Source organism: Triticum urartu, chromosome 3A, assembly GCF_056163025.1.
Source record: "Triticum urartu cultivar PI428250 chromosome 3A, HENAU_Tu73, whole genome shotgun sequence".
In the NCBI taxonomy this organism is placed as follows: Eukaryota; Viridiplantae; Streptophyta; class Magnoliopsida; order Poales; family Poaceae; genus Triticum; species Triticum urartu.
Window position 1 is genome coordinate 663,255,003 of NC_141875.1, and position 24,197 is coordinate 663,279,199.

Genomic DNA, 24,197 nt, shown 5'->3' on the forward strand with positions numbered 1-24,197 from the left:
GAAAACTTCACAACACAAAACTTAAAGTAGAAAATCTCGTGAGCTCCGTTAGCGAAAGAAAACAAAACACCACTTCAAGGTACTGTAATGAACTCATTATTTATTTATATTGGTGTTAAACCTACTGTATTCCAACTTCTCTATGGTTTATAAACTATTTTACTAGCCATAGATTAATCAAAATAACCAAACAACACACGAAAAACAGAATCTGTCAAAAACAGAACAGTCTGTAGTAATCTGTAGCTAACGCAAGATTTGGAACCCCAAAAATTCTAAAATAAATTGCTGGACGTGAGGAATTTATCTATTAATTATCTTCAAAAATAATTAACTAAATATAACTTTCCAAATAAAAATGGAAGCAGTTCTCGTGAGCGCTAAAGTTTCTGTTTTTTACAGCAAGATTAAAAAAAACTTTCCCCAAGTCTTCCCAACGGTTCTACTTGGCACAAACACTAATTAAACACAAAAAACACAACAAAAACATAGGCTAGATAAATTATTTATTACTAAACAGGATCAAAAAGCAAGGAATAAAAATAAAATTGGGTTGCCCCCCAACAAGCGCTATCGTTTAACGCCCCTAGCTAGGCATAAAAGCAAGGATAGATCTAGGTATTTCCATCTTTGGTAGGTAATCCATAAGTGGCTATCATAATAGATTCATAAGGTAATTTAATTTTCTTTCTAGGGAAGTGTTCCATGCCTTTCCTTAACGGAAATTGGAATCTAATATTCCCTTCCTTCATATCAATAATTGCACCAATCGTTCTAAGGAAAGGTCTACCAAGAATAACAGGACATGAAGGATTGCAATCGATATCAAGAACAATAAAATCTACATGCACATAATTCCTATTTGCAACAATAAGAACATCATTAATTCTTCCCATAGGTTTCTTAATAGTGGAATCCGCAAGGTGCAAGTTTAAAGAGCAATCATCAAAATCACGGAAACCTAACAAATCGCACAAAGTCTTTGGAATCGTGGAAACACTAGCACCCAAATCACACAAAGCATAGCATTCATGATTCTTAATTTTAATTTTAATAGTAGGTTCCCACTCATCATAAAGTTTTCTAGGGATAGAAACTTCCCACTCAAGTTTTTCTTCATAAGATTGCATCAAAGCATCAACGATATGTTTAGTAAAGGCTTTATTTTGACTATAAGCATGCGGAGAATTTAGCACGGATTACAACAAGGAAATACAATCTATCAAAGAGAAATTATCATAATTAAATTCGTTGAAATCCAAAATAGTGGGTACATTAATATTTAGAGTTTTGACTTCTTCAATCCCACTTTTAACAATTTTAGCATCAAGATCTAAAGACTCCGAATTTTTGCAACGCCGTCTAGGTAAAGGTGGATCATAATCAGTCCCTATCAAGATTCATATTTCAAAACAAATATTTAATAGGGGACACATTAATAACTTTTAGATCTTCATCTTCATTATCATGGAAACTAGAAAAACACGCTTTTATAAAGCAATCTTTCTTAGCACGCATCCTAGTGGTTCTTTCTTTGCACTCATCAATGGAAATTCTCATGGATTTGAGAGACTCATTGATATCATGCTTAGGTGGAATAGATCTAAGTTTCAAAGAATCAACATCAAGAGAAATTCTATCAACGTTCCTAGCCAACTCATCAATCTTAAGCAATTTTTCTTCAATCAAAGCATTGAAATTCTTTTGCGAAGTAATAAATTATTTAATATTAGTTTCAAAATCAGAGGGCATCTTATTATAATTTCCATAAGAATTGTTGTTGGAATTACCATAATTATTAGAGGAATTACTAGGATATGGCCTAGGATTAAAGTTTCCTCTATACGCGTTGTTACCAAAATTATTCCTACCAACAAAATTCACATCCATAGATTCATTATTATTCTCAATCAAAGTAGACAAAGTCATATCATTAGGATCAGAAGAAACACTTTTATTAGCAAATAATTTCATAAGTTCATCCATCTTTCCACTCAAAACATTAATTTCTTCTATTGCATGCACTTTCTTATTAGTAGATCTTTCAGTGTGCCATTGAGAATAATTAACCATAATATTATCTAGGAGTTTAGTAGCTTCTCCTAAAGTGATTTCCATAAAAGTGCCTCCCGCGGCCGAATCTAAAAGATTTCTAGAAGCAAAATTCAATCCGGCATAAAATTTTTGTATAATCATCCACAAATTCAAACCATGCGTACGGCAATTACGTATCATTAATTTCATCCTCTCCCAAGCTTGTGCAACATGTTCATGATCAAGTTGCTTAGAATTCATAATATCATTTCTAAGAGAGATGATCTTAGCGGGAGGAAAATACTTAGAGATAAAAGCATATTTAAACTTGTTCCACGAATCAATACTATTTTTAGGCAAAGACGAAAACGAAGCTTTAGCACGATCTCTAAGCGAAAAAGGAAATAGCTTCAATTTAACAATATCATTATCCACATATTTCTTCTTTTGCATATCACACAAATCAACGAAGCTATTTAGATGGGTAGCGGCATCTTCACTAGGAAGGCCGGAAAATGGATCTTTCATGACAAGATTCAGCAAGGCAGCATTAATTTCACAAGATTCAGCATCGGTAAGAGGAGCAATCGGAGTGCTAATAAAATCATTGTTGTTGGTATTGGTAAAGTTACATAATTTGGTATTATCTTAGCCATCGTGACAAGCAAGCAATCCGACACAAAAGCAAACAAGACGGGCAAAAAGAGGCGAATAGAGAAAGAGAGGGAGGACAGAGAGAGAGAGAGAGAGAGAGGGCGAATAAAATGGCAAGGGTGAAGTGGGGGAGAGGAAAATGAGCGGCAAATGGCAAATAATGTAATGTGGGAGATAAGGGTTTGTGATGGGTACTTGGTATGTTGACTTTTGCGTAGACCTCCCCGGCAACGGTGCCAGAAATCCTTCTTGCTACCTCTTGAGCACTTGCGTTGGTTTTACCTTGAAGAGGAAAGGGTGATGCAGCAGAGTAGCGTAAGTATTTCCCTTAGTTTTTGAGAACCAAGGTATCAATCCAGTAGGAGGCCACGCACGAGTTCCTCGCACCCACAAACAAATAAATCCTCGTAACCAATGCGATAAGGGGTTGTCAATCCCTACACGGTCACTTACGAGAGTGAGATCTGATAGATATGATAAGATAATATTTTTTTGTATTTTTATGATAAAGAGAAATAAAAGATGCAATGTAAAATAAATAGCAATATAAACAATGTCAGGACCGGATTTTCAGGATATTAATTTCCCAAAAGCGGCCCTTGTGCGCACCAGCCCCAGGATTACTGTTAGCTGATGAGACACCAACTTGTTACAGAAACTCCAAGCAAAATACAAAATATGAAGTACAAGACCATTCTGGCCTATGGGTACAACAATTGGTTGCTAGAGGTCGATGGCGGAAGCGGTTTGCAGATCATCAGCGTCTATGGGACTCCATTTCCACAGGAACAGCTGACCAGGATAACTCCTATCTTCGCGAGGCTGCTATCACCATTACGTAGGTTCCGGGGCTGTCATCGCAACGCTCCTTTCCACGCAAGAAATCTGGCCAAGACAATAGCCAGGGACAAGCCAGTGAGTACTTTGAATGTACTCGCAAACATTAAGAACACGGGTATAATATAGCCATTGATAATCATGTTTTGAAATGTTTCATGATCATTTCGTCAGTTATGAAATAAGGTTCATGATGCATGCAAGTAGATCATTCAAATAAAACATGAGTAAACAATCAGGGAGTAGAAATGAAAAGCACCGATCGGGTGTCTGAAGCGACGCCTTGAAAGGATAATAATATGAAATGTGCCTTAGTCGGGCGTCGGTGCGACACCACATAAAGGGCTTATAAGTAAATGAAATAACAAGCATGCCACAGTCGGGCGTCTGTGCGACACCACATAAAGGGCTTATAAGTAAATGAAATAACAAGCATGCCACAGTCGGGCGTCTGTGGGACACCACATAAAGGGCTTATAAGTAAATGAAATAACACGCATGCCACAGTCGGGCGTCTGGGCGACACCACATAAAGGGCTCATATAAGAATAATCACGGTGAATATCCAGGAGGTAGAACCGTCCCAGGGATACTCAATAATTCAAATAACATAAATGATTAGTCCATAATGATAATAATCATAATCATCATACGTCACCGGTCATAACCAATGTTCTGGTTTAGTAGTTTTTCCTCCGAAGACCGACACTAAGACCGGCACTTGACCCATCCCAGACTGTAGTCCTTAACCATGGACACGGCTATTTGAATAGGTATAATATCTCTGCAGTGGGTGTACTCTTTACCCACGAGTAACGGATTTCTTTAGTTCATCGGAACTAATTCCGTCTACGGTCTTTTAGTCGAAAACACGCCTGACTTGCACACACCAGCTTAACTTTACTCGTGTCTGGAATCACCCAGACACCTATTAAGCAAAACTCTAAGTGGGGAGGCGACAACCTCGCGTAGCATGGGATTAAATTTTTATCGCGCGCTCTAAGGGGTGGCCTCCCAACTCGGTCTCAACCGGAAACACCTATGCCCTCGGACCAGGTGGCATGCCTACCAGCTACAACCGATATCTTCCACCATGGCCTCTCTGTACGGTGTGTGCTAGGACAGGGGTTGACAACTTACTGAACCGTACCCTACCTACGGCAGGGACAAGTGGCAGCACGAAACAAGTATGGGGGTTACTGGAGCAAGACTCAATCTACGGCCGACTCAGGGACAAGTGGCAGCACGAAACAAGTATGGGGGTTACTGGAGCACTCTTCTTCTATCGGGGGAAGCGGATTGATCAGTCGATGAATGCGTCTCTCCTAGTCGGGCCTCAGTGGTCTGCCGATGGCGATCTGAGGACTTAAATCGGCGAGGCTCTGGAGTTAACCCATTACTCGCTGGGTCAAACGCTCTTGAGCGATGACATACTGGACAAGGTTGGCCAGTACTGGGTCTCTTTTCACCGGGAAAAGATGTCACTTCCCCAGGTGCTGCACGGCCCGGAAAGTAATAATGCCCTCGTTCGCTGGCATAGGGTACCGCGAATCGAAGGCGAACAATCGCTTCGTGTGCAGCCGCTTCTATGGCCATCTGCGGAGTCGACATAGATTTCCCTAGGAAGGAGACTTCCGTTGGGTCCTGATTTGAGTCTACGGGAGGGATGTGCACTACTGCCCAATATTTCAAGGTGGAAGAGGTGATCCTCGATTTGAGCAGCTCGTACTGGGGTGGCTGGGTAGAACCCATGGTACTGCAGGTAAAGTCCCACAATATTTTAACAAAACTACCCGAGGTTGCATCCGGGGTTCTCAGATAAATGCTAGGGCTCGGCATGGCAAGAAATGGTTGTGAGGGTTGCGCGCAAGATGAGGGGTACTCGGCAAGGTCACGAGGTGTCCCTTTTATAAAGCAACTGGGCTGGGTTATTTACCGCGGTGAAGGGAAACTAGTTTGTCAGTTCTGCCCTATGGGGTCAGGGTCAAAGCCACAGATACACGCATCTCGCCAAAGCGACGCATTACTGAGGGTGCCGTCAGGGTTGGTTTTGGTAGCTACGCCCAGAATTAAAAATGCAACCGTACATCAACACACTTATGCACAGCTACTTTTAAAATAGGGGCACACATGCAGACAACACTGCGGTAATACAAGATCACACAACTACAGGTTGTGGACATACTGAGACTCGGTACTACTCGAGTGACTTAGTCTACCTCGTTTATATCTAAGCGGGCGTGCCTTGTGGATGCCGAGGCTTCTCCATTGGCTTCACCGTCGGAGTAGTTAGCTGCAGGGGGTTGAGGAACTGTAGGGCTGGGGTAGTGATGATGACCATCGCGGGGATTGTTGGCCACAATCCCGTTGGAGTGTGTTCCCAAAAGGCGATGGAGCACTTCTGGGGTCATCAAAGCACCTTGGTCGATGGTCGGGGCTGATCTCAAGGTCTCGATCGGTTGTCCGAACAGCACGACTGGGTTGTCGGTGTCGGGCTCAGCCTCTCTTCTTGCCGGGGCTCGGCGAACCAGTTCTCCAGGAGCTGCGATCAGATCAAGAGTGATTTGATCGAACAGTCCCTCTAGTGCACTTACATAGCGCACTAGATGCAATAATGCAGGATCCGTCTCGTGGTCTCCGTTGGCGACTTGGGGTGGTCTATCATACCCGTCACGGCTGGGGTAGTAGTAGAAGGAGCGACAGTTAACTCGGGGTAATAAGTGCCGGAGTTGAACTATAGCTTCTCGAGCAGCTAGTTGGATGGCTTGTGGCTGAAAGGAAGTTGTCCTTCCCGTGAACCTGTAGGGGCGTTCTGGTGATAGACCCCTACCATAGACGTGCACAGTGGCCCAAAATTGACGGCTCTCACCGCTCATGGAACCCTGGTACACAACATATTCTGGGGGCTCTTCTAATGCAAAGGCACGGCGGGTGAGGTTTGCTAGCACGGTTATAAAACCTCCAAGGTTGGCTGCTGTGGTCTCATTGTGAACAATGGGGCTAGGCATTCTAGCTCGGTTTGGGGTAGGGGCTGTGCTGTGCTGGGTTGAGGCTAGCGTGCCCTTTTTATAGAAAAAGGGGGACGGAGTCTTCTTCGCACGCTTGCGAAAAAGACTATTCAGGGGCCGGTCACTGGCGCGGGATTGACAGGCTAGGCCGATAGGTTGGGCACCGACTGCCTGAAGGTGTCGGGTCACTGTGTGGCTATCTTACATGAGAAGCTTAGCCGGGGTCTGGTTAAGCTCTGGTGGGTTGGTTTACCTAGGTTTTCGACCTGGCTAAGATAGGATTAGCCAATGGTCAGCCTGGCTCTGATACCAAGTTTGTCAGGACCGGATTTTCGGGATATTAATTTCCCAAAAGAGGCCCTTGTGCTCACCAGCCCCAGGATTACTGTTAGCTGATGAGACACCAACTTGTTACAGAAACTCCAAGCAAAATACAAAATATGAAGTACAAGACCATTCTGGCCTATGGGTACAACAATTGGTTGCTAGAGGTCGATGGCGGAAGCGGTTTGCGGATCATCAGCGTCTATGGGACTCCATTTCCCACAGGAACAGCTGACCAGGATAACTCCTATCTTCGCGAGGCTGCTATCACCATTACGTAGGTTCCGGGGCTGTCATCGCAATGCACCTTTCCACGCAAGAAATCTGGCCAAGACAATAGCCAGGGACAAGCCAGTGAGTACTTTGAATGTACTCGCAAACATTAAGAACACAGGTATAATATAGCCATTGATAATCATGTTTTGAAATGTTTCATGATCACTTCGTCAGTTATGAAATAAGGTTCATGATGCACGCAAGTAGATCATTCAAATAAAACATGAGTAAACAATCAGGGAGTAGAAATGAAAAGCACCGATCGGGTGTTTGAAGTGATGCCTCGAAAGGATAATAATATGAAGCGTGCCTCAGTCGGGCGTCGGTGCGACACCACATAAAGGGCTTATAAGTAAATGAAATAACAAGCATGCCAGAGTCGGGCGTCTGTGCGACACCACATAAAGGGCTTATAAGTAAATGAAATAACAAGCATGCCACAGTCGGGCGTCTGTGCGACACCACATAAAGGGCTTATAAGTAAATGAAATAACACGCATGCCACAGTCGGGCGTCTGGGCGACACCACATAAAGGGCTCATATAAGAATAATCACGGTGAATATCCAGGAGGTAGAACCGTCCCAGGGATACTCAATAATTCAAATAACATAAATGATTAGTCCATAATGATAATAATCATAATCATCATACGTCACCGGTCATAACCAATGTTCTGGTTTAGTAGTTTTTCCTCCGAAGACCGACACTAAGACCGACACTTGACCCATCCCAGACTGTAGTCCTTAACCATGGACACGGCTATTCGAATAGGTATAATATCTCTGAAGAGGGTGTACTCTTTACCCACGAGTAATGGATTTCTTTAGTTCATCGGAACTAATTCCGTCTACGGTCTTTTAGTCGAAAACACGCCTGACTTGCACACAGCAGCTTAACTTTACTCGTGTCTGGAATCACCCAGACACCTGTTAAGCAAAACTCTAAGTGGGGAGGCTACAACCTCGCGTGGCATGGGATTAAATTCTTGAGCTAACCATATCAACCGGAAACTGGAAACACCCATGCCCCCGGACCAGGTGGCATGCCTACCAGCTACAACCGGTATCTTCCACCATGGCCTCTCTGTACGGTGTGTGCTAGGACAGGGGTTGACAACTTACTGAACCGTACCCTACCTACGGCAGGGACAAGTGGCAGCACGAAACAAGTATGGGGTTACTGGAGCAAGACTCGATCTACGGCCGACTCAGGAGGCTTAAGTATTTCCTGCATGGTTAGCTCAAGAATTATATTTCACATCCATCAGACACAACCACCACTCATCATACCTCCCCCTGCCCCACCGGTCATAACCGTCTCGACGAAGGACAAGCTCGTGTCTACCCAAGACAGAGACTTTCCCGGATCCTTCCCGGTAGGCATGAGAGGCATATGAGGGTGATTGCTATCACAAGTATGTCCATTTCCAACAGCAAACATTTCCATTATTGCATTCAAGGTGTATGATCATATCGTCACATAAAAATAACTAACGCTTCATGTCGAGGTGGTGTTATAACCGTATCAAACAATCCCCAAAGTATATTATGCCAGGGTTCAGAATGCTTGCCTTCAAGGTGTGGAGAGTCAGGGTGCATTCCAAAACTTTGAAAGTTTTCTTCTCTCTCCCACAAATCCTATTTTTGGACGTATTTAAATTAACACATAGTTTAAAAACAGTACAAAAAGTTGCTTGGAAAATTTTGAAATAAATATGAAAATAAACTAGACAATATTTGAGGAACAACAAAAAAAGATTCAAGTCATTTGGATTCATATTTTAAAAGTTATAGCCAGTCAAAGTTTTGGTCAAATCTGTTTTTAAAATAAAACAGAAAAGAAAACGTTTCAAAAGGAATACGCTTTCCGGGTAGCGAAGACGTACTCTAGGGTTTACGTCTTCACTTATCCAGCGTGGACCGGCTCGTGGTCACTGACAGTGGGTCCAGCGGGCCCACTGGTCAGGTTTGACTGGTCTCCACTCCCTCCCCTTTCCTCTGCCTGAGCGGGGGCGGGACTCGGGCGATCGTCGCCGGTGAACGGGGGCTCCTCGAGGGCATCCGAGGCCAGGGATGGATCCGCCACTCCTAGGCAGTCCTCCCGGTGGTCGACTGGCTGGCGGGGACGGAGGGAATCGCCGGCGGCGAGCTCCGCGGCGGAGAGAGCTTTGGGCAGGTTTGGGGCTCTGGGATACCGTGGCTCCCGACCGTGTTTGAGGTGCCGGGCAGCTCCGCAGGATCAAGGGGAGTCGAGCGGTGGTGTTGGAAAGGCGGGGGAGGCCCTGGCTGCGACGGACGGAGTTGGGGCATGGCGGCGACCGAACCGGCCGGAGACGGAGAAGATGGCTTTCCCCCATTGATTTTGGGCTGCGGGTGTGTTGTGGGAGTGGCCTGAGGTTGCCTGCGTGCTCGGAGGAGCTCGGGGGCCTCCTTTTATAGCGCAACGAGGTCGGTTCGCGGCGGCCGTGGATAAGCTCGTCGGCGACCGCCGTTCTGTTGCTGCAGGCGACGTGGCGACGACGTGCGCTAGCAAATGGCCTTGCGGATGAGGTCGGGCTGTACAAAGGGGGCAGCTGGCGCGCTACTGCGGCTTGGGCGGCGCCGTCCACGGCAGAGCCCTGCTGTGGCCGTCGGCGGCTAGCATCGGTGGCGCTGTGGGGCGCCAGGAGGAGGGGCCAGGTGGCTCTGCGGCGCGGGAGGAGTTGGGGCACTGGCTATGGGCGGCCAAGGGGCAGCACGGGCACGGGTCGGGCGGCAGCGAGACGCGGCGGCTCGGTGCGCGCGCGTGCAAAACGTGCGCTCTGGGCACGCCCAGTGCACGCACGCTACGTGCTCGACACAATGCCAGAGCTTGCTAGAGGATTAGGTTGGGGCTGGGGACTAGCAGGCCTGGGTTAGGGTTAGTTAGGAGCTCAATGGACATGGTTGTTAGGTCAGATGATCAAGATCACAAAGCAAATCAATAATCATGCCAAATCTGCTCATACACTCAAGGTGTTCGACAGAATGCTAAGTGCATCTAGGAAACTCTTGGGGTGGCCCAAATTTCCAGATCATAGTCTCTCTAGATAAATGGGAGGGTGGTGAGGTTAGTTTGCCAAAAGCTCAAACTTGTTAGTGTAAGTTTGGTAAATCCACAGTTTTGGACAGAAAGGAAAAGGCATGGTTGCATGCACTAAAAATCCTCCAATGGGTCCACTCTTCTGGACTTAAGGGTTTTGTAAGATGGGCTATAAGCAGGATAAAGCACATGGTCACTAGAGCAAAAATAATTAGGGTTGTTGTACAAATCACCAAGCTGGACCAGAATGAAAAGGAGGTTGATTCACTCAAATTTTACCAAGAACATCAATGGGTTTTTGCATAAAGTTGAATAATATACTCCTATGAACATCCCAAAATTTTGGTCGAGGATAGAAAGAAATATTTAAATGGGTTGCAGTGCAAAATTGCCCACTGGACCAGATTTGAAAAATTGGGGTAGAGCTCAAAATATTAAATAAATAAAATATATTTTTGCATAAAAGTGATTTAAAAACATCACATAACATCTCCAAATTTTGGTGAAAATTTTAAATAAATATATCAAGTGGTTGTAGTTCAAAAAGAGCTCCAAAACTAATGAAAAATCATTTTAAGGAATAAAGCTCAGAGAGAAATAATTGTGCAAATAAATTCTACTGATAATAGAAATGTTTTCTTGAGAGGTTAAACAAGCCCAATAATATTTTTGGAAAGTTTTTTTTCACTTGAGGTAAAAAACTCCATAATGAGGAAAAAGGATGGCTCTGAAATCAAAAGAAAATCCAGAAAATTAAAAGTTTAAATTTCCTGGAAAAAATTTAATTAATAAAACAAGGTTAAAATTTTGGGGTGTCACAAACAACTAAGTGTTGGAAGATTAATATGATGGAAGATAGACCCGGGGGCCATAGGTTTCACTAGTGGCTTCTCTCAAGAGCATAAGTATTCACGGTGGGTAAACAAATTACTGTTGAGAAATTGATAGAATTGAGCATAGTTATGAGAATATCTGGGTATGATCATGTATATAGGCATCACGTACGAGACAAGTAGACCGACTCCTGCCTGCATCTACTACTATTACTCCACACATCGACTGCTATCCAACATGCATCTAGAGTATTAAGTTCAAGAGAACAGAGTAACGCTTTAAGCAAGATGACATGATGTAGAGGGATAAACTCATGCAATATGATGAAAACCCCATCTTGTTATCCTCGATGGCAACAATACAATACGTGCCTTGCTGCCCCTACTGTCACTGGAAAAGGACACCGCAAGATTGAACCCAAAGCTAAGCACTTCTCCCATTGCAAGAAAGATCAATCTAGTAGGCCAAACCAAACTGATAATTCGAAGAGACTTGCAAAGATAATCAATCATACATAAAAGAATTCAGAGAAGATTCAAATATTGTTCATAGATAAAATTGATCATAAACCCACAATTCATCGGTCTCAACAAACACACCGCAAAAGAAGATTACATCGAATAGATCTCCACAAGAGAGGGGGAGAACTTTGTATTGAGATCCAAAAAGATAGAAGAAGCCATCTAGCTAATAACTATGGACCCGTAGGTCTGAGGTAAACTACTCACACTTCATCGGAGAGGCTATGGTGTTGATGTAGAAGCCCTCCGTGATCGATGCCCCCTCCGGCGGAGCTCCGAAACAGGCCCCAAGGTGGGATCTTGTGGATACAGAAAGTTGCGGCGGTGGAATTATGGTTTTGGCTCCGTGTCTGGTAGTTTGGGGGTACATAGGTATATATAGGAGGAAGGAGTACGTCGGTGGAGCAACAGGGGGCCCACGAGGGTGGAGGGCATACCTGGGGGGGGGGGGTAGGCGCGCCCCCTACCTCGTGGCCTCCTGGTTGATGTCTTGACATAGGGTCCAAGTCCTCTGGATCATGTTCGTTCCGAAAATCACGTTCCCGAAGGTTTCATTCCGTTTGGACTCTATTTGATATTCTTTTTCTGCGAAACCCTAAAATAGGCAAAAAAACAACAATTCTGGGTTGGGCCTCCGGTTAATAGGTTAGTCCCAAAAATAATATAAAAGTGTATAATAAAGCCCAATAATGTCCAAAACAAAATATAATATAGCATGGAACAATAAAAAATTATAGATACGTTGGAGACGTATCACTCGACCTCGTCGCCGCCCTACTCAGGCCGGACGCGGATTTCTTCACTCCGCCGCCGCCGTAGCTGTCTTCCTCAGCCAAGTTAGGGTGTGGAAGATCTGAACCGACGAGCTTCAAATCTACACTTCCTAGTTCGTCGTGTTCTTCGTCTAGGCCAATTGAAAGTTACTTTTACTGCCCTTGTTGATTCTGATGTTTTCTTCAAATCTTCAAAAGGTGTTTATTCCTCGACTCTTCACACACTAAACACCTCACATATCATTTGTTCTTCATCTATTTCTCTAAGCAGCATTTTTCTTCAAGATTCCTCAATTGTGTGGATTCTCAAATCTGTACAACTATGGAACCTAAGTCAAAGAACGCTTAGTGAAATTCTTCAAGACTCACCTGGTCAATTTCCTCAAACTTGTTCTTTTTGCAAAAACTTATGAGAATGCAGATGACCTCTCCAAATTCTTCGCACCTATACTCTGTTCACAGGTACACATCTCCGCTGCTGAATCATTAGGTTCTCATCAACTTAACTCATTTGCAGCGTTCCTCGAAGAAAAGTTGCATACCTCTTCAGAGAGAACTCAATCGTTAAAAACCCTCAGCTGAAGAAAATGGCAGATGGCAAGAAACCTCAGAAGGGAGAAAAGAGGCTAGAAGTCAACACTGCATTTGAAATCCCTGAGGATATATACAAGGATTATTGCACTCCTGATGAGGCCAAATTTGGCAAGGAGGACAAAAGTCAGCACAAAGTGCGCATCCAAAGGATAGAGAGGAGATTGGCACGGGAATGGAGGGAGTACAGATATGTTACTCCAAAGTATATGAAGAAATTCGCTCTTAATCATCCATGCCCAAGACCTCCGTTGGCACCTGGCCAAGTGGCTGATCTCACCAGCCTCAAGCGTGGTGAGGATTATCCTGATGAATGGGCCAAGCGCGAGGCCAAGCTTGCCAGAGTATCTAGGGAAGCAGTGAGGAAATTCAATGAAGACTCTGTTGCTGCTGCCACTGCTGAGGCCTCTGCAAGTAAGCCCAAGAAGGCTATGCCAAAGAAGCCGGCTCATAAGCCAAGTTCTTCTACCCAAATTCCCTCATGGCCAAGTTCCTCAGCAATGCCCTCATGACCAAATTCCTCAGCAATGCCCTCACGGCCAGTTTCTTCAAAGCCCTCACGGCCAATTCCTCAACCCACACCAGCTCCTCGAAAGTCCTCAGCTCCTCCGTCAAAGTCCTCTGCACTTGCGCATCTTGCCTCGTGTCAAAGGACAACAGGCATCTCTATTGCCTCGGGCGCCTCTGCAAGTTCTTTAGCTCCACTGCATTCTTTAACTGGCCCCACTCTGCTGAAGACCAAGGCAACTGCTGGACGAGGCTCTCGACCAAGTCCTCAAAAGAAGCAGGTCGCTTTTCAAGTGCCGTCAGATGAAGACGAAGCTGATGATGAACTTGCTGAAATCATCAGGGACAGATAAGTCAGGGTCGCTAGAGCCAAAGGCACAAGTGTGCCTCTACTTTTGGATCCAAAGTTGATCCTTGATTACATTGATCTCTGGCACAAGGACCCCGACACTCCCATGCCTGATTTCAAGTTGACTCCTGGCCAAAGTCATATGTTGACTCACTTCATTCAAGAAGAGAAATGGAAATTTGAAAAGGCTAGGCAGATCAAGAAAGCGCAGTGCAAAAAGGAGCGCTTCCTGGAGAAAAACGTTGTCTCTATGACAACTGAAGAACTTGTCAATATGCAGTCTAAGATCAAGAAACTCAGTGATGAATTTGACGCATACCATGCTGATTGGCTGGGAGCCAAGTTTCATTTTGTGAGACTCGCTAACAACTTCACCTCCATTGTTGCTGCCAAATCGCAATAAGAAATTCCTCAGGCTGCAGCATCTGCTCAGCCTACTGAAGAAATGCCAGCACCGCTGATGACACTCAGGCTGCTGAAGAAAATGCTCATTTCAGGGCTGATGACTGCATTCCAGCCGCTGAAGAAATTGCCAGGGCAACCTCTAGTGTTGCGCCTGAAGAAAATGGAGAAGTCAGGGCAACTGCATTAGTTGTGCCTGAAGATCTTGAGACAAATTCCTCTGCTCCTCCTGCGCCTACACTAACTCCTATTCTTCCATCTGCATCAGATGTGAAGAAGACCAAGGCTGCAGAGCGTGCAGCTGTGAAGAAAAAAAAGGCATCAACTGCATCAGATTCTTCAGCTTCGAAGAAAATGAAGCCACTGACAAGTTCCTATGACAATCCAATTGATGTTGTTCTCATCCATGCCATCAAAGGACCTTGTTTCTTTTGATGAAAAATACGTGACCCCAAGAGGATCAGATGATGACATTCCTTCTGCTGCTTCGTCAGAGCAATTGGATGAAGAAATTGAAGTCGATGAAATCCCTTCAACCCCAATTATCACATCGCCCATGCCTCAGTTCACTGCTGAAGAGGCCGGCGTTGAAGAAATGGATGAAGAAGAAGATGTGGACATTGGATGCACCATGCCAGTGCTGAATGATGACTTTTGGGAAATCTAGCACCCCAATTCTCCTTTGTTCACTCCTCTGCAACAAATTCCTCAGTCCCCAGTGACTACTAAAGTTCAAATGGGATCTGAAGAGCCTCATGCCACACCGGTTGTCCATGAAGAAATTCCAGCCACTAGTGCTGAAGAAAATGTAAATGAAGAATTGAAGTCCCAGGCTGCCACTGAAGAAGAACCTGAAAATCCCCAGCCTATGGAACCTGAGATCGAGATCCCTGAGGTTGTGATGCAATTGACTGACACTCCTCACCCCAAGCCAAATGATCCCTTCTCGAAGAAACAAAAATTCAAGGCTGATGACTTCTTTGGCGAGCATGTATTCTTCACTGACTACAACCCTTATGACTCTGCTCGTCTAAGGAGGAAGCGTTTCTGGACTGCCAGCCAGGCCAACTTCTATTCTTCACTGCTTTTCAACAAGGACAAAATCTTCTACCATGAGCATATTCCTCACGTGGACATGGAATCGTTGCCTTCTTTCTCTTCTGTCCTCGGTGTGCTTCATGATGCAGGCCTGCTCAATTTTTGCTCTGACATTGTTGATTGGAATGAAGAGCTTATTCTTCAGTTCTACACTACACTGCATATCACAGGTGATCCTGAAGATATCAACACCTGGGTCTTGGACTGGATGACCGATAACACTCACTATAAGGCACCGGCCTCTGAATTACTTCACGCCCTGCCCATCAGTCCACCCAGTGAAGGAGCTCGCTGCCTGTACCAAGAACCTGAACTCACTTCTCATTACATGCAAGTTCTAATGAAGCCTCTGAAGCCCAGTCAAGCCACAAGGACCAAATTCCTTGTGAAGGACTTACTCTATGTGCCCAGAACAGTTTATCGCATTCTGACGAGGACAATGAGTCCTATCAAAGGCCACGACTCATCTGATGAGGAAATTGTTGGCATCATGAAGAATCTTCTATTCAACATCATTCATAGCATTCCTGTCAATTACTATGATTTCTTCATGAGGACTCTGGCAAATGTTGCTCTCTCTCCATTTGAGTTGAAGCCTTATGCTCCTTGGATTATGAGATTCCTCAGAACAAGGTCTTCACTCAACTACAAGGCTGATTTTCAAAATCACCTCAGCTACCTGCCCCCGATTGAAGTCCTCAAGCAGACTTTTACTTCAACTGATGAAAAGGGCAAGGCACCTATTGTCATTGATGAAGGCATTCGTCCATTGGATGGTCAGTTTCGCAAAGCTGCATCTTATTCCACCAATGATGACTCTGCCACTCATGACTTTGCTGCAAATGCATCCAAACCAAATCCTCAAGCCACAGCTCCTAGGGTGATGACTGACTGTGAGCTGCTTCTTAGTCTTCACCAGAAGGTGGATCAAAACCATAAATAGGTTAAGCGTCAGTTTGGTTCTCTTCTTCACAACATGACTGCTACAGATAATGCAGTAAGAAAAACCATTACTACCTCAATGAAGTTTTCGGTCGCACCTGGGCTATCTTATCACATCTGTATGGTGAAGAAGATCTGAAGCAAATGGGTCTCAAGGAGAACTTTGACTAGTCTGCACCTCCTCCGAAGAAATTCAAGAAGGTCAAAGTTCCTACCTTGGTGGCCAGCTCCTATTCTTCATCCCGCGACACCGACGAGTATGAAGACTTGGACAACACTGCGACAGGCCCTGCAACGACAAACGACCCCAACAATGCTGGCGCTCCTCCATCAACTTGATATTCTTCAGGGGCACTAGTCCACATTTTCGATCCTTTTGGTCATTCGATGACAAAGGGGGAGAAATTTGAGTTAGTCTTCAAGTGGCTCTACATATATGGGCGTTTTTTTTCTAAGTTACAACTCTCGTTCTTCTGAGACTTTATTCGATCGAGTTGTAAACTTAAACTCTACGGTGGTCTGATACTTTTACTGAGTTTTGCTGCATGCTTATTCCTCATTAATGTTAATGCACGCATGCTGAATTACATTAGTCGCCATATTTCATCATGCATTTCAAATTCTTCATATTATATGTTAAATGCGTGTATGAATTACAAGATATAGGGGGAGATCTCCCTGACTCTACTCTTCAAGTGTGCATTGCTTCAAAAGCAAATTCCTCACTATGCACATCTTCACAGGGGGTTCTTCTATATCTTGCAATCAAAATCCTCAATTTCAGTATGTACACTTCATATGTTTATCCCCGTTGAAAACTTAACCTGTATTGTCATCAATCACCAAAAAGGGGGAGATTGTAAGTGCATCTAGTGCCCCTTAGTAATTTTGGTGTATTGAAGACTTATAGGTTAAGGGACTGATGCGTTTGTGAGTGCACACAGGTCTATAAGTCTATAAGGAGTTTGATATTTAGAGTGAAAGTCGACCCCTAAAAATGAAGTTCTTTGACTGAAGACTTTGGATTTCTGAAGACTTTCTGAAGACTTTGAAAGTGAAGAAATTGGTGTGATCCTGAAGACTTGGTATTCATTCGAGGAACATGAAGCATGACGACTTTTGTTTTCGTAGTTTCTTTTTCTCTTTCTTGAGTCATAGGAAATGCCGTACTGTTAAAGGGGGTCGAGGTACTACTAAGGAAAAATTTCCAAGTGACGCTCAACTCAAATCCTACATCTACCAATCCCTTCGAGTGAGGCCATTGGAAATCTCATACAGCTCAGCCAATTTCTTCAGTGACAGGGACGAAGTTCTTATGGTCTCTGAGGAATTTGTTCTGACCGAGGAGTTAGGAATTCGCCGGTGTGGATTGCCTACATAGTGAGGAACATGATAGCCCTGAGGAACTGGATACTCAAAATTCTGACCGTTGCCGTGCTATGCGCCAGCTGTCCCAAAATATCTACCCACTTAACGGTCATATCATTGAAGGGCATTTATGTCTTATTATGTCGGGCTGCTCCCTAGGCTATAAATAGCCGCCCCCTACAACCACTAGTTGGTTGGCTGCTCCGAGAGAAACTGACACTTGCCATTTGAGAGCATCCCATCCTCCGAGGACTTTGAGTAAAAATCATCAAGTGAGGAAAAACCCAAACCCAAACACCTACAAACCCAAAGTGATTGAGCATCACTGAAGAGATTGATCCTGCGTGGATCTGACGCTTGTTACCTTTGAAGATTGTGCATCTTCCAGACGGTTAGGCGTCATGGTCTAGAGCATCCAAGAGAAAATTGTGGATCACCGAGTGACCGAGTCTGTGAAGGTTTGGAAGTCACCTAAAGAATTACCACGAGTAATTGGGCGAGGTCTGTGTGACCTTAGCTCAAGGGGAATACGGTGAGGACTGAGTGTCTTGAGCTGCGTGTTCAGGACTGGGTGTCCGGGACTGTGTGTCCTCAGGTTTAAATACCTAGCCGCCCTAACCAGACGTACAACTGTCACAGCAGTTGAAACTGGTCTATCAAATCATTGTCTTCACCAAGCTACCTGGTTCCGTTTCCTCAACCCTTTCATTTCCTCATTTCTGTGTTGTGTGCTTGTTCATATCTGTTTGAAGACTTTGACTGAAGACTTTCTCAATTTCCTCAGTTCAATTTCTTTAGTCTGTTTGTCTTCGTTCTGTTATCCTGTGTTTACGCTTTCTGTACCCTGTGTTTGTTTTCATTTCTTCATGAAGACCATGCTCATGCTCTGTTATGTTTACTTCTGAGTATTTATTCCGCTGCAAGTAGTTCTTCACCCAGGAATTTCCTCACCCTGAAATTCCTCAGTGAAGAATTCATAAAAATCACCTATTCACCCCCCTCTAGTCGATATAACGCACTTTCATCCTTGCGTCTTCGTTCTAAAAAAGAATTACCTCTGTTTTCTCCTCATCTTCCATCTTGGGAAGTATGAAAGGAGAGCATGGGTGTAGGGCATGTGTCTTCATATATGATTTTGTATACATGTAGCAATTTTGTGCTTTTCATCATGGCAAACTTTTATGTGTTTTTTTCTTCTTCTTTTTGATATATGTGAAACTAGCGGAGTAACCCTGGCATTCATTAAGAAGAAAAGAGTTGATCAGTTAATTAGAGAAAACAGAGCGAAAACCATGTTTGCCTAGTATGGGAAACTGGGCGAAAACCATCACAACCGCTGAGTGACACACATAAGAAACCCACGCACACCACCCTAAAGAGGGTCTTGGCGAGACAGCACGCATGCGTCATCATCATCACTCATCCCCTAAAGGCGCCATCACCATCCCTAAACTCTGAGCGAACGACTCCGACTTCACCGTAGGCGATCATCGACTCAACCCACATCATAGCAAGCGCGTGAAGCTACATGTAGATCTGCACCAAAAACTCGGCCACCTACGGCCAGACAGAGCAGCTCCGACTTCGACAGAGAACTCTGAAGGATAAAACCATGCATGGCTGGCACCATGAAAGATCGCCGAATGGCCGCCTGTAGCCTGTCATCGTATACCACAGGGCCCCGTCACCGCAACTTCGACTCCACAGCAGCAAACAAATCGAGGCAATATCGTGAACACGTCGAAGAAGAGCCGACTACCGCAACCATTATCGCGTCGCTGACATCGCCCCCACCATCATCGTTGCCACAGAAGTATGGACACCACAACCACCACAAACCACCGTCCCGCTTGCCAATGCCGAGCTCCGAGACGAAGCCCCCAAGAGGAAAAACGACACCAAAGTGTCGTCATCGACCGATCGCAAGATCAAGGTTTTTCCTTGGAAAGGCCTAGATGGCTAGATCCGTGTGAGAGGGGTGTGGCAACGATACAACGATGCCTCCAGGAGGACCTATGATCTCTTTGTTTGCAACATATGTCGTCTACCTGATTTTTTTTGCATGTAACATATATTTTTCTTTTGATTGTAATTGTTAAAATTAAGAGGAATGGAACATATATTTTTGGACTGCTTTCCTCCGGTTATGTTTTTTTAGGTATTTCCTCAACCTATGCATATGTACATGAGATTTTTTTTTTACAATATTACGTGACATTGGATTAGGCGGCAGGTTGGGTTATGTGTAGCGTGCCTTGCTTTTATTGTTTTCTTCTAGTAGAATTCGAAGCAGAATTAAACTTGTCGTGTCTTCTTCTGCACGTGAATTTCTTTAGGCTTTTCACATGCACGTGATTTATGATTGCGCTTTTCAATCATACATACATGTACGTGACAAACTTGTCACTTTACATGGGCAAAATAGTGCATGCACATAATATTTGTATGTAATGTTTACATCTTTAAATCTCAACCGTCTGTATATAAAGTTAATGATCCAGAATTTTTATCTGCTTGGACGAACGAGATGGCTTGTTTGCCTATTGTTTTAAGTATATAATAGAAAGATAGATAGATTGTTATGTTGTACATGACGACAAATTTATGCTTTATTTGTTCGTTTCATCGTGCTATGATATCATATCTTTCTTGAAACTTGCCAGGCTTTCATAAAGTTAGTAATGGTAACATTTTTATGGATGACAATTTTATTCCACAAGTCATGGCAAACTATTTGTATTTTTGCTTTATACATTATTATTTTCTAGACTTTTGGCAATTTTATGTTCATGTGTATTTGTTGTGTTTTGCTTCTTTTGTTCTGTTCATGTGTATTTTTTGTGGTTTATGTCATGGCAAAAATTTGTATGTTTAAGCATGCTACGACCATCTCAAAAAATGCCATATTTTTTATATCATGGACACTTTTCTCTGGTTTCTTTTCTAGTCTCAGCAGATTTTCGAATGTGTTTTTGCATCTAGTTGCCATGTCATAATAGTAAATTTTGTTGTGTTTTTTTATCTAGTTGCCATGTCATATGACACGGCTTTGTGGAACGCGTTTCCATGGGAACCCCTTAGTATTCGGAAAAAATATTAGCAAAAATTCAGAAAAAAAAAACCTAATCTTTTTAACGTACATGGTCGACTGGTATACTCGTATAAGAAGTTTCATGAAGAAAATGACATCTATGGTATTCTGGGAAAGTTGACAAAATTGAAGCTGTATTCGAGAACACTGTTTGAAGAAGGAATAGTAAGGCCAGATAGTATTTTCCGCACAAACATGTATCGTCACGCGGGCGGGTCCATCCTAGCGGGTGAACATTGCCTCACCCACCCGCCACGTGTCTCTCCTGTGGGGGGGGGGGGGGGGGGGGGGGGATGAACCCACACTAGGATACACACAAGAGTACCTTAAAAAAGAAGATACACGCAAGAGTGTTTGTTGAGACGAGATACACGGACAAGTGTCACCTCCTCGGTATAGTTTTGTCACTCTCTTTTTTGTTCTGTTGTGATTTCTGGATACAGTACCTTAATCAGCGGTGAGGTGTGATAAGACAAGTGCAAGAAGGTGGCACGAAGGTGACTCGGGAGACCGGGGCATTAAACAACACCGCCGATGCTGCAGAGGCTGACAAAGGAGTGCCTCTGAGGTGGCAGCGGCCGGCCGTAGGTATCCAAGGCGAGGGAGGCTGCTCTTGGTAATTTGATTTGGCTGCGTGCGTCTGGAAATGCCTTGATATTTACCATGACTGTGTTGTTCCAATGCATATTTTGGTGGTCAAATCTGCATTTCAGAAACTACTGTGCCCACTGCCCGGTGCCAGCCTTTTCTCTAGGGCGCAGTGCTGGCTGTGGCTAGTGCAGCGTGCAGAGTGCAGATGCAAGTCAGAGTGCAGATACAGCTATACAAGTGTACTTGCCTTTTTGAGTTTCGAGGATTCAAAAACCCCAAACCAACTGCAGCTCCGTCACTCAATGCGAGGGCACCAACTCAGAGCCAAGAGCACTTTATGAGCCATTTTTTCACCTGGTGATTTGACCCATCATATACATTCTCCACCATGGAGACATTTTGCCACAGATTGTTCTTTCTTAGAGATGTCACAGGCACATAATACGCATTGAGGTCACCCGTGCATGCAGCACCCAGCCCAAACGCCAAAAATAGCACGACTTTTGTTAGGTGCTAGTCATCAGTGTCTGTGTTTATAAAAACAGAACAAAATCAAAGCTTGTCTGATGATCATAACAAGAGACAAGACAGAGGCACCAACTTAAAAGAATCCCCTAACCTTCATGCGCGTCTTCCTATCACCGCACAATATATTCTTTGTCTCATCGTCTCTTCTCAGAAAACACGTTTAGTTGGCCTTCTCTTCTTATAAGCACCCCACCCCACCCCACACCCATCTCCAACCCCAGCTCCTCTTCTCCTCCTAGCTCATTGTTCAAACTTCAAACACATATTTTCTGTCTACTCTCTAGTCTCTACTTCCTCATTGCCCATAAGCTCCTGTGAATGGCGTGCCTGTCCTCCTCGCCGTCCGGCCGGCGCCTGTCGGAGCTGCTGGAGGAGAGGCAGGAGCCCTTCTCCCTCGACCTCCACCTCCTGGAGAAGGGCTGCTCGGGCCGGCTCCTCGATGGCTATGACACCGCCCTGTGCTGGCCAGCCGCAGCCGCCGGCAACGACGCGCCATCCGTGCTCAAGCGACTCACCAGCAAGAAGAAGAAGGCGGCAGCGAGCACCCGTGGTAAGCAGCAACCGGCGGCGGGCTCCGGGCTCCTCCGGCTGCTGCTCTCCAAGATCCTCCACGGCAAGGCGGCCAACCACAACAAGCCCGCCGCCCTGCAGTGCTCCGACTCCTTCAAGAGGGTCGCGCCGTCGCCGTTGCCCTGCTCCAAGCATCTCGACGCCGTGAAGCTCAGGGCCGACGCAGGGGTCGCCGGCGGCCAGGAGACGGAGTATTCCGACTCCGAGTATGACGACGAGAAGCAGCAGAGCCCCGTCTCCGTTTTGGAGCACCCGTTCGAGAGCTCTCCTGTCCACGGCCAGAGCAGGTTCTCCTACGTGCAAGACTCGCCCAAGAACGCCATGGCCATCGTCCGGGAGCTCCTCATGGAGATGGAGACGGCGTACACGCCTGCGCTGCGCACCCAGTTGTTCGCCAAGTCTGAGGACCTCGTCAATGACGCCAACGATCTTGCCGACCACAACGGCGGCGACGACTACTACTATCGCATGAGCCCTAAGAATTTCCACGAGGAAGACGGGACCACAGCCGCCGGAAGCCCCGCCGCGAGCGCCGCCTACTGGGCGACGCACCGAGCGGAGCTGGCCAGGGTGTCCGAGCTAGTCTCCTCGGAGGTGCCAAGGTCGAGACTGGACGCCGCCAGCGTGCAGCCGGAGCGACGGGACGTCAGCGCCGACATAGAGACCGCTTTGCTCGATGCTTTGGTGCTGGAGCTCGTCATGGATCTCGGTGGCTGCTGATCGATGGCGCCCAATCTGCCAGTGTAGGTGCAGGACCAAGAACAGAGCGGCTACCTCTGCGTTGCTCTGTTTTTCTTGAAGTAGTTGCTCATAGGCCGGGCCCTAGTACTCAGTGCCAAGTGGAGGCTGTAGACTGATAAGCAGAAATTAAATATATTAATTAATTGATTTGTTTTTTGAACACTTAATTGATTTGTTCTTTATGGCTTATAAACAGACCGAACAAGCTCTGTATTTTTTCCCAAACAAATAAGGTCTGTATTTTTTAGATAGACTAGGACGACGCACTTGCGTTGCGTTGTAACGGGATATAAATATTTTAGTATCTTAGTTCGTGATTTATCTAGCGATATCATGTGATTGTGTAAATAAATATTTATCAAATTCTGCTCGTGATTTACTTTATAACTAGATGATGCCCCACGCGTTGCTGCGGGAAGTTTGAACAAATAATTTGTAAGGAATAAATGCCAACTACATGATATACATGTGAAAAAAAATAAGGTAATAAAGCAGAAGCACCATGTTGTATTATCAATGCATCAAACGGTGTTTCGAAAATTGAGAATAATTCAGTTCATCCAAAAAATGTGGCTCACCCGCAAAAAAAGTGGTTAATAAAAATTGATCTTTTATGTCCATGCTTCAAGTTAGGCTAAAGGTTTCAGTTACATTACATCCTCTCAGCCATTTAGATGTATGTAGATGTTGGTGCAAAATAGATCACTTTTAGATACAACACATTCACAAATCCTAGTATTACATGACAATATAATGAGTAAGTAACATTTGTTGATATTATGTACACGCATCAATAGATTTTGCCAGTCACTAAATGATACTCCCTCCGTCCAATAATACATATATAATTATGGAACTGAGGGAGTAATCCTGAAGCCTTCGGATGACCAACATTACCAAGTGTATCAGGTTTGTTCTCTCTCTCCAATTTAGTCTCAATACTGCGATATGGAACAAAAAAAAGCAATATACTATCAGTAAGTGTTGGGGAAAGGGGAATCGTCACCTGAAATCAAACAACTTCTACTTATATCTGCTATAACATAACTGTACTACAATAGGTAATATACTTGAGTTACTATCAGTATAAAAATAG

At 44.6% G+C, this 24,197-nt stretch overlaps 1 protein-coding gene across 1 annotated transcript; it reads left to right on the forward strand.

Annotated features, from left to right (window-relative positions):
- The first annotated feature begins 21,975 nt into the window (after nucleotides 1-21,975).
- LOC147981188 (uncharacterized) lies at nucleotides 21,976-23,410 on the forward strand. Its single transcript, XM_087517044.1, has one exon. It carries the CDS (start codon nucleotides 22,109-22,111, stop codon nucleotides 23,078-23,080), a length of 972 nt encoding a protein of 323 aa, XP_087373170.1. The 5' UTR covers nucleotides 21,976-22,108; the 3' UTR covers nucleotides 23,081-23,410.
- Nucleotides 23,411-24,197: the final 787 nt, after the last annotated feature.